Source organism: Lissotriton helveticus, chromosome 2_1 (genome assembly GCF_964261635.1).
Source record: "Lissotriton helveticus chromosome 2_1, aLisHel1.1, whole genome shotgun sequence".
NCBI lineage: Eukaryota > Metazoa > Chordata > Amphibia > Caudata > Salamandridae > Lissotriton > Lissotriton helveticus.
The window spans coordinates 67,848,854-67,860,892 of NC_136059.1; the positions used below are offsets into that span (position 1 = coordinate 67,848,854).

Here is a 12,039-nt window from a genome sequence, read left to right on the forward strand (position 1 = left end):
TGAGCGATCAGCCAATAACTATTCTCTCTTTGGTAAGAGGACTTTCTAGTGGCACTGTGTAGCTGGTATACACACCAGCATACCCGGTAGGGGTGGCTAGAATCAGTCTGACACCAACCCTACAGTGTAGGTTGTCTAAACATGCAGATCCTGTATAGGTTTTATAGGCACTACACAAAACAACCATGATCAAAAGAATTTTGCAAGTGATCAATTAGGGTCTTTCACAATGCGGAAACTATGCCTCTCTCATTTGAATGTGTCCGTCTTATGGATATTGCGTGGTGAGAGCCCCAGAGGGTATTCACTTTACTTCTTCCATCTTCCTAATTTCCAGAACATTGATATTCCATATTCTGCTGAACCAATCGTGGGCAGATGGAGAAAGTATTTAATTTCCACCTCACATTTGTCTCCTTTGCTGCCAACCACATATATAGAGCCAATTCCCTTTTCCCCTCCATTCCATTCCATCAGGTCATAGGGCCAAGTTATCACCACCCCAGGATCATCTAGTGCGGGGTGACCTACAATACTCCTGATGGGACCTTGTACTAATTTCTAATAAGCGTGTATCACTGGAAAATTTCACCACTTATGAATATCACTCATCACCATTGCTTCCAACAGTATACTTTTCCTGTATAAATTACGGATGTATGACGTTAGAACGCATACATTGACAACGCGTACCTTTACAACGCGTTCGTAACAACGAAAGTTGTTATCACGCATTGCGCTGGGGGGGCGCAAAATTGATTAATTTAATTTACTATTCCAACACCAGTCCCCGTGGATAGTAGGGAAGGTGTTGGGATAGTAAATTAAATCATTTACTATACTTGAGCGCCCCCCAGTGGAATGCGTGGTAACAACTTTCGTTGTTACGCCCGCGTTGTAAAGGTATTCCGTGGTAATGCTTGCGTTCTAAACGCTGCATACCATAAATTACACATTATTACATACAACATTTCTCGATTCTGCACACTTTTTAGGTCCTTTTGTCTTTGTGTTTGCCTCTGTGCTTGTGTTATAACCTTCTCTAGAGCTACCCACTTGTAAGTCCACTGCGTCAAGCTCTGCATATTCGATAGCACTGCCTGACTGTGGGCATTAGGATGTCTTGTGAAGTCACGTGTGGTGACTGGTTTCTCAAGACGTGTTAAGTTCCTAGCAAATGCCTACTTATAAGTGGACAACATCACTCAATGCATTGTCTGCAAACACTGAAGCCTTATGAATCTCCTACGGTGAACTCTTTTTTACATGTATCGAAAGATTCAACCTCCCCCATTAAAAGAGGTCTTCCAAAAAGCACCATTGTCCATCTCTCCATTATATGAAGACAAAGCTTGCAAAGTCAGGGTCACTACATGTGAGGGTGAAAAGAGATAGAAATGTTGTAATCCAGGTTTGTTTTTTTACATCATTCCAGATGTCTATTAATCAACCTATGACCTCAGGCACGTAAGCCCCAGCTGGCCTCTATTTCCTTGATAGCAGAGGACATGTTGTGTGGCCATGAGGGCTCTTTCAATGTGGGGCTAATGGTTTCTTTTAGGCTATCAAGAAACTCTCAACTACTACCCATAATTGGGCAACCTTACATGCGGTCTCTATAATGTGAAGACCAAGTCTGAATCAACCAATTCCCCACGGACCCCCCAGTACTTGCATCACCTTTCATGAGAATCTGGATCTCAAGCTCTCCAATGCAAAATAACCACATGACTTTTGTTGGTCTAACAAATCGTGTTTTGGAATAGGTACCTGTAGTGCTTGAAAGGTATACAGATGTCTGAGATGTATATTCATTTACACTGTAGCTACCCTACCCAGCCAGGAGATAACAACAGAGACACCTCTTTTAAGGTCTCTTAATATTTGCTATCAGTGGTGAGTACTTTCCCTTATACAGCTCTGGTACTGTGGGAGTTGTAAATAGACCCAGGTACTTTATTTTCTTGCTTGTCCATCTGTGTTCTTCCAACTAGTATATGTGTGCTTTGCTGTAGCTCACACCTAAACATTTTAGTTTAATTATGCTCACATTGAATCCCCAAATATCCCCAAACACTCTCGAAATCGAGAGTGCCTTCTTATAGAGAATTGATGGTTTACCAGAGTCAAAGGGTATCCCCTCTAAATCTGTGTTTTCTTTTTCTGTGCTCATGATTTCATTGATAAAACATGGTAAAGCAGAGATGGGGCGTCCCTGCCTTGTTCCTCGATATAGCCTAAAGGGTGCTGTCCTAGTCCTATTCACAAGCACACTAGAAAGAGGGTGTGTGGAGTGGGTCCAATATATATTCTTATACCTTTCTATTGCCTAGTCTTTCCTTCATCTGCACCTTGTAGTGGTCTTCATAAAAATATGGAAGGATCCAGGGAAGGTGCCCATGGAATGTTCTAATGTGTGTTCACTTCAAGGAACTTGAAACAAATATTCATGAAACCATACAAGGAGATCCGTATTTCAAAGTCCTGCAGGTCAGATCACCTTAAATCCAGAGGATATGCCTAAGAAGGTGGAATCCTTCTTAGTAAAAACACTTTAAAGTAGGAGGCCTTTACATCCTGCTCTCTGATATTCACACAAGAGGTTTTCATGATGGTTGGACTGCAGCAACTCATTTGATAGCATAAGGGAGGTGACCCCTTTGTTATGGTGTCTGAGGATGCTCCAAGATCTTGGTTCTTGAACAAGGCCTGGGTAGCAGACCCTTCTTCAAGATCAATGTTGCTTACACTATTATTCCTTGTTCAAAAGCTTCCTAGCAGTGGCGGCTGGCTTATTAGGGCACATGACACCCCAAAGCCAGGACATAAGCTCAACATCCAGCAAGCAAGGTGAACTGTGTTTGAGAAGGAGTGCACAGTGTAACATCCTCAAGTGTTAATCTGTCAGTGTTTACTTTGGTTTTTCTCAATGGCCTAGAGCAGTATTCCAATTGTTTGTTTGATTTGATTTTCACTGAAAGTTTGTTCTCCATTTATTTGTTTTATGGGTGGACTCACCACAATGGTTGTGTACCTCGGTTCCTCCCATCTTCACTGTCATCCTGTACATTGGTGTTTTAGTCTTTCTAAGCCAAAGATATAATTAAATTTGCTGGATGACATACATTTATTGTCACTTGGAATTGCTGTTTGACTGGCTATATCTGTTATAAATCTGCCACCCTGTACTGTGTGTGTTAAGGAGAGCTTCATTGGGAACTGTACAAACAGTGATAGAAAACATTGTCTGTATAACTTGCAAGATATACAAGAAATATATAAGGTGATGAACAAGAACAATTTTAATTTAGTAAGATAAGGAACATTTTTAGGTGTTTCAATATTTTAAGTCTACACTTTCACAATTGCTTTATAAACCTTCTTGCTTACTCAAATTTGCTTGAAATTCTACCATTTCCCCACATCTTTTTCAAAATGTTCCCAGGGAGAGAACCCCCCCCTTATGACTGTCAGGTTTGTTCTCTACGCTCACAGGGCACTCATCCTACCCTTTTATGCCTCACCACTATCAAATGCCACCAACCATCACTGCAGAAAAATGTTGTGCCAAACTTTTCATACTATAGAACAGTTTTCGGCACTTTAAAATTGTCTCAGTTAATAAAAGGCTGTCTTTTTCAGTTATACTTAAGACACAGTGTTTACTGGTCACTGGGAGTAAGGAGCCTGCTGTTTGTAAAAGCAACCCTTTTAAATGGGAGAAAATTAAAATAAAGAGTTAACTTGATCATTAAGGTAACTATTCATTTTAATTATCTTCCTTTTAAAAGCATTCAGAAATAATATTTTGTTCACAGCTCCAATATTGAATTGACAAGGACTTTTAGAGGAGTTAAATACGTCAGCGCTTCAGTTGTTCACCTCTGAGGCCCATCTGAAATCTGACTGAGCACTGCCTATTATCAGGCCCAGCTATCTGCAGCCTGTTGATAATATTGTAAAATAAACACAGGTTTCTCTTAACTTTAAAAGGAAAATATAACCATGTGCTTATTTAAAAATGATCTCAAGGCTGTGAGCTACTCTGAAGGTGTCTAGGAGCTACTGGTAGATCACGATTGCACCAGACTCATAAACCTATCCATTTCCAGCAGTGTTATCCTACCCAAGCTTTTTATTCGGCTATCCCGTGTCACTTTCCTCTGTGTATGTATTTGTTCTCCTTCTCTCTCTGCTCTCCTAACCTAACACATTTGTATACAAGTTTACAAATATTATAAAACAGATAAGACAAAATGTTCTTTGTAAAGATCTTTAATACATATTCTAGTCACTAAGATACATTGTACTTTGCAACAAATCTGCTTGGCATTACAGTAATATTTCATGTTTTACTATGCTCCCATATAGTGACCTGTGTGTATCCAGTGAAGGTGCTATATTCATTATTCATCAACTTGTTTGACTTTCAGGTCAAAGAATGAGACTCCTTTCCAAATGCCCGAGATGAATGTTTCATGCCCAAAGACTGTGCAGACTTTGGCCCTGTAGGGCACGTCTATAGTGGCTTTCTTGGCTTTGGCAATTTGACGGACAGCCTTTCCAGGTTCAACTTCAAAGTCTGATACCATTTTAAAGTTTGTCTGCAAAAAAAGAGTTGGTTCATAAATACATTTTAGACAGTTGTATCACATGTTTGTACTAGATTTTGCAAACAACATCAACCCTTTTTCCTGTTGGCGAGGAGATACTACAATGACTTGCATGAGGTGCCAGATAGCCAAAATTGAATTACCTAAATAGAGACATATTGGTTTATATAATTTGTAGTGGTTCACATATCAAATAGACAGCTTATATATGAAGAATGCTGAATGTGCCTTTATGTGCACTGCATTGGTCCACATATGTTGCATTGGTTTGTATGCACTATACTGGCTGATATACAGGAACACTGGTTTCATTCATCAGTATGAAGGTTAAAGTTATGCTACTGGTACACAAGTCAAACGTTTTGAATTGCGTGACAAAGCATTAGTTTTAAAGTATACAGTTTTTAAACACAACATATTAGTTCCTATTACTAATATACTAGCTGAATGCATTGGTGTATGCACGGTAAATACCTGTCTTAGTATAATACAATGGGATTCATGCACAATACACTGGTTTCATGGAATAGTGTATTTGTTTCCCTTCATATCGAATTGGTAGGAATTGCAATAGGATATCACTATTGAGGAAATGTTAAACCATTTGTTCCTATGGGCCTAAGGGACAGATTTGCAACCATTATAGCTGTCGCAAACAGAGATTCGGCGGGCAGGGACCCACGGATCACTGCCTACCCTTAAAAAATGAAACAGAAACACTTCCTTTTTCTTTATGAAACACATCACATTTTCCTTCAAGAAAAAGGGGCTGCATTTTTTTTTTTAAGTTGCTTTATAGAAAAGTAAACTCAGCCATGGTGGTCTGCAGTCCTCTGCAGACCACCATCCCTGTGTTATTGCCCATACCCAATGGGTCGCAAAATGAGAATATTGATGAGGCAAGGCAATTGCGACCCCATTGAGAAATGCTAATGTGTCTGTGACACATTAGTATTTATTTGTCTATTTAGACTTTTACATAGAACGAACATTACCCAAGTGGGTATCGGGGACATTACAGTAGACCAGGGTGAGGGAAACAGATACAGCAGATGAAAGTAAGCTATAATAGCAGTCATAATAACAATACAGGAAGTAGTAGTACTAAGTCGGGTGAAGTACACCCTCAAGTCCAAAAGGGAGAAACAGTGCAGGCCATAGTGACAGGCGGCAGATCACAAGTGCAACTCATGTGCATTATTGGTGCCAGGGCGTATGTATGTATGTACGGGATTTGTAAAGCACATGAATCATCCCCGTAGGGGTATCCCCACGCTATCATAGAGAGGAAGTCCATCAGACAAAAACAGACTAGGATAAAGCCCTAAATAATTCAATTCAATTCATAAGCTTTTATTCGATTTGAAAATACAAATCATACAAGCACATTGAAATACAAAACCTTATATATAAAAAAATAATGCACAATATTTACAGAAATAGTATGAAAAAGGGGAATAGGAGACATGCACATAATTCAGTTTTTAGGAGTTTCCGGAAGTGGAGAAGATTAGCGCATTTGACTGAAAAGGATCAAGAATGGCGTGGGTGTGGAGGTAGACCATTAATTGAGTGTTAACCCAGCTCTCCATCATTTTACTCATTAACGGGAGGAGCAAAATGGGGCGATAATTGGAGAGCACTTCAGCAGGCAGCTGCTCTTTCTTCTTAATAGGTAGCAATTGAGCGGTCTTCCAGTCAGGTGGCAGAATACCTTCGCTTAAAGAAGTATTCAAAATCTCAGCAATTGGGGCGTAGAGATCCTGAGAGCTCGAGCAGGCATTTGTTCATCAATAGCACTTTCACTTGTTTTTTGAAAGATGCAGGCGAAGAGTTAACTCTAATTTCAGAAGGAGGGCATTCAAGATTCTCGAGGCACTGCCAGAGAAGGTCCGATTGTAGGTTTTCTTCTTCTTAACCCCTTCCATGCTGATGACGGCCCCCGGCCGTCAAGCACTACGGTGGGCGTGTGCTGATGACCGCTGGGGACCGTCATGAACCCGCCCACTCATTAAAAGCGCCGCACAGGCGCAGAATCGCGGCCGCGCCCAAGACAGTCTTTGAAACGAGACTTTGTTTCCGATGGGTCAAGACCGAGAGTTACCAAGATCTGAGAGTCGTCGGCATAAGATACAACCTAAAAACCAGAGGATCGAATCACTTTGGCCAAAGGGGTCACATAGAGGTTGAAAAGTGTTGGACCCAAAATGGAACCCTGTGGTACCCCCATCTTGACTGATCTACTACAGGAGTTTGTACATCCCTCCTGTACTATCATAGTACGATCAGTTAGGTAGTTCTTAAGCCACTGAAAGGCCTTTCCCCTGACACCAATCTCCCAGAGCCGGCGTTCAAGAATGCTATGGGAGATGGTGTTGAACGCTGCAGATAAATCAAGCAGGACGAGGATAGATGACTGCCCTCCGTCTAATGCCCACCTGATGTTATCAGTTACCTCCAACAAAGCTATTTCGGTGCTATGACTTGCCCTGAAACCCGATTGAGAAGGGTCAAACAGTGCATGGCTCTCAAGGTGGGCAACAAGCTGTTTATTGACCAAGAACTCAAGCATTTTACCGAAATGAGGAAGCAACGATATAGGGCGATAATTACTTAGGAGTTTTGAGTCTGCAGTAGATTTCTTTAAGATGGGCCTGACCCTGGCAATTTTCCATAGTGTGGGAAATTCCGATTCTGACAAAGATTTCTTAAATACATCAGTGAGGCAGTCTAGGAGCACAGGGGCAACCGTAGGAGAGATTTTTGGTGACAGAGGTTCGGTGGGTGAACCCGTTTTTACTTTAATAAGGGCTTCAGTCACCTCTGCAGAACTACACTGGGTAAATTCCACCAATATATGAGGTGGATCAGATGTATTTAACGAAAAATTCCCCAAGTCACTATAATTATCAAACACAGGAAAAGAAGTATGGATAGCCATAACCTTATCCTCAAAAGATTTTGAGAGAGAATCTATCCAGTCTTGGCAAGTAGAAAGTTGAGCTGGGGGAGTAGAGAATTCTTTTAGAATTTGATAGAGGTCCTTATTTGAATTTGCTGCCTTCTCAATACGATTAAGGAGAAATAATTTCCTTGTTTGCCTTATGTTTTCCATATACTCATCGTGAACGCCTTTGTATGATACACGATCAGTCTGATCTTTGGTTTTCCTCCATTTCCGCTCCGCGGACCTACAGGAGAGCTTTAGTAGCTTTAGTTCGTCAGTGAACCAGGGAACGGCTCGAGCTTTAAGAGTAACTCTGGTAAGAGGAACAATTTTGTCCAGAGTGTTGGTTATAGTTCTATCTAGGGAAATCGCACAAGCGTCGCTGTTGTCATTAGGGCTTGGTGGGCTTGGCCTGAAAGTAGCAGTAAAAAGAGGTAAAGTAACTTTACGCCAAGATAGTCTCCATACTACTTCTTTACAAGGGACCATATTGATAATGTGGTCCAGAATGGTGAATTTTAATAAAAAATGATCAGGCTATAGTAATGGTAACGGAGACTCAACTGTGATCTCAGTAGAATTTGTCAACAATAAATCAAGTGTATGACCCGCAATGTGCGTAGGCCCGGTTACCAGTTCGACTAATTCCAAGGAACTAATACTTGAGATTAGCTGTTCAGCATCAGTCTCATGTAGTAAATCTGCATGATAGTTAAAATCACCTAACAAAAGGAAGGAGTCAGAGGCTAATACATGCGGAGCAATAATCTACAATAGTTTGTGTGGAAACTCTTTTTTAGGACCAGGAGGTCTGTATACTAGCGAACCTCTCCATACTCCTCCTGAAAGACCATCCATTTTAAAAATACATACTTCCATATTGCTTGTGCTTATGGATGCTAAAGAAGTGAAATTAACAACCGGAGTAGTGGCAATAAGTACCTCCTCTATTCTTTTCCCTATCAACTCTTATTATTTTGTATTGTGGAGGAAACGCAATGGCCACATCTGAAGAAGAATGCTCGTGTTACTAGGTTTCTGTGATAAAGCATATTTCTGGCGATTCGGAATCAATAAGACTCCAGGTTTCCACAGCGTGTTTGGGAGTAGAACGTGCATTAAAATAGAGTGCCTTTAGAGGTCTGGAATTTTTAGAATGGGTAGATGTCCGAGAGGCTAAAGTTTCAGAAGAAAGAACAGGGGGAAGAGAACATGGAATAATGTGCTCCCCACCAGTTAAGGCAATAACTGAACCAAATGGATGTGTAGACAAAGAATTATTAAGATCCTTCAGCACCTGGCTAGAATACCTGAGCAGGGACATCTTGGGAATAACTATTAAAAGAAGTAATAAAAATGAACTGAAAAAAAAACGAGCAGAGGTCCAAGCTGCTGGCAGGAGTCTGACGCGGACGGGCGCAGACGGGCTGGCCTTAGGCGCGCCCGGGCGTGCTGCTGCGTGCATCCGCTGCACAGCCTGCCTTATGAAGGGCAGAGGCAGGTAGCGAAATGCTGGGAGGCTGATTACACTTCTGGTTGGCAAGCCGGCAGACCGGAAGTGGAACTAACGCCTCCTCGGCCCTCCGCACAATCGGCACAAGCCGTGGCGGACCGAGGACAGTGGCGAGTTGTCAGGGTAAGTACAGTGAGATGCGCAAGTTTAAAAATGCAAGGGAAAGCCTAAGTTTAAAATACAAACACAGCTTGATGGTGTCGTAACGGCGCAGAATTAAAAGACAAATCAGAGAAAATATGGTTGGTGCAGAAGGTCAGCACCTGCAGAGTGTCCACCGCAATCGTCCACTGCACAGCCCCGCCTTATGTAGGGCAGAAGGCAAATAGTGAAACGCTGGGAGGCTGACTACACTTCCGGTAGGCAAGCTGGAAGGCCGAAAGTGGAACTAACGCCTCCTCGTCCCTCCGCACAATCGGCACAAGCCGTGGCGGACCGAGGACAGAGGCAAGTCGTCAGGGTAAGTACAGTGAGATGCGCGAGTTTAAAATGACAAGAGAAAGCCTAAGTTTATATACAGCGGGGAAAAGGAAGGGTGGCTAAAACACACCCCTGCCTAGCTCCCTTCCTAACAAGAAATTTGGAGCTACATTCACCTGCACTTCCGTAGCGGATGATTGAAGGGATGTCAGGATCGCCTTCTTGATGTTTTTGGACCTCTGACCAAAATCTTTGACATCTGTGAAGAAGTGTATCTTCAAGAGGGATCGTTAGATGTCTTAGAAATAGGGCAATGGGTGCAGAGGGCGGTGTGTTTGCTGGGGAAGGCAAACACATCACTCTGCTGTGAGCGTAGGAAGAGCCTACTGATGAAAATTGATCCTAAGCTAACTGAGTTGTCAGGAAAGGAGTCAGCAAACAGGGTAAGGAACTCCTTTCTGGGGAGGAATTTGTGAATGAGATGGCCCGTTATGCGGGGGCATTTAATTAAATTCAGAAGGTGCAAAAGGATATTAAGAAGGTTTTGGGAAAGGCCAGGAGAATGCATGGTCGATTCCCGACCGGAGATATGGTGTTTTTCGCGAAGTTCATTCTCGCATGGATATAGACCAGGAGGTTTCCAGTTCTCTGGGGCTTCATACCCAGCTTCTTCCCACAGAGGCAATGTAGAAGAGGACGGTTATGGGGTGATAGAAGAGCAAGACAAGGTATTTTTTGCAAAAGACCTTTCTTCTATTCCAGTCAAATTGGGTGGAAGACTCACCCGTTTTTTAGACAGGTGGAAGGAGATAACTTCAGATCCTTGGGTATTACAGACGGTAAGTGGTTACAAGATAGAATTTGTGAGTACTCCAGTCCAGAAAAGAAGAACAATCTCTTTGAGGTTCTTGAAAAAAGAAGAGGAGATGGTAGAAAAGGAGGTTCAAAAGTTAGCAGAGAAATGGTGCAATAGAAAGGTCGGACAATTTTTCTGCAGGGTTTGAAAGCAACATATTTCTTGTAGAAAAGAAAGACACGGGTATGAGACCTGTCATGAATCTAAAAAAATTGAACGAGTGGGTGGAATACAACCATTTCAAAATGGAGGGAATTCACATGTTAAGAGACCTCCTAAGGAAAGGAGATTGGTTGACCCGTTTAGACTTGAAAGACACTTACCTAACCGTCCCAGTTTGTCAGAGTCAAAGAGATCTTCTAAAGTTCCAATCAAAGGGTTCCATGTGGAGATTCAAGAGCCACCCTTTCAGTTTAACCATGGTGTTTTACAAAAATAATGAGACCAAGTGTGGCTTGGTTACACACAAGAGGCGTGAGGCTCATGGTCTATTTAGACGATAATCTTATTATGGCACAGAGCAAGGATCTAGCCCTCGAACATACTACTCTGGCTGTGCGAATTATAGAGGATTTAGGGTTTGTGGTGAACAAGATAAAGTTATGTTTGGTTCCGATTCAGGAGACAGAGTTTTTAGGTTTTCATGTTTGGACCTTGGATTGTGTATTGAGGTTTCCAATGGACAAAGTGGAAAAGATCCACAAGGGGGTGCGGAGACCTATGGTAAGAGTGGTTAACTCTGAGACAGATTGCGAGGATCCTAGGTTTCCTCTCAGCCTCAATTCAAGCTATCTTCCTTGCTCCCCTACATTATGAGGCATTGCAGAGGTTGAAGACGATGTATTGAAACAGAGATTTTTGTCATTTTTCTCTAGGAAGGAATATCATGATCCAGGGTCAATATTTACCAGGAGGGAGCAATACTGTGGCAGACTGGAATTCAAGCCAGCTGAGGGATTTCAGTGATTTGGGTCTGAACAGGGACATGTTCTCTATGATAGATTAAATGTGGGGTCCTTTGGAGTTGGTCCCATTTGCCAACAGAGTGAATACTCTGCTTCCCAGGTTCTTCAGTTGGAGGCCGGATCCACAAGCAGTTGCAGTGGATGCTTTTCTGCAACACCTGGGCGATATAAGGGCTTATGCTTTCCTGCCTTTTGCGATAATTCAAAGGGTCCTTCTGAAGGTGAGAAGGGAAGCGCCGGAGATTGTTTTTGTAACTCCCTTTTGGAGTTCTCAGGTTTGGTATCCCGATGTGATAGAAATGTTGGTTGCTGACCCTCTTCTTCTTCCAGACAGCCCAGATATATTAAAAGATGCGTCGGGGAAGAATCACAAGTTATTTCTGCAGGGGCATTTGAGGCTGACGGCGTGGCTGATTTCGGGAGAATCTGGCAGGTGCCAGGATTATCTCTGCAGGCTTTGAAACTCATCAAGGAGGCATGATCTCCAGGAACATTCATGGCATTCAAACTGGCCTTGGGGAGATGGTTTCATTAGTGTTCTTTGAGGGGTTTGAATCCTGTATCAGCTCCTTTAGTAGAAGTGTTACCTTTTTTAACAGAAACCTTTCTTGAGGGTAGATTGTATAGTACTTCGGATGTTGATAGAGCAGCTATTTCGGCAGGGCATGAGTTGATTGATACTTTGCCAGTTAGAAAACATGAGGTTGTGAAGAGACTCTTGAGGA

General features: G+C 42.2%; 1 protein-coding gene across 1 annotated transcript in view; it reads right to left on the bottom strand.

Moving 5' to 3' along the window:
• Positions 1 to 4,259: 4,259 nt before the first annotated feature.
• The window catches only part of LOC144817712 (uncharacterized), a 71,781-nt gene continuing 64,001 nt past the window's right edge, over positions 4,260 to 12,039 (bottom strand). Inside the window, exon 4 of the mRNA XM_078674474.1 lies at positions 4,260 to 4,604. Coding sequence (XP_078530600.1) covers positions 4,407 to 4,604 — 198 coding nt within the window. The 3' untranslated portion in view covers positions 4,260 to 4,406. The remainder of the gene's footprint in view (positions 4,605 to 12,039) is intronic.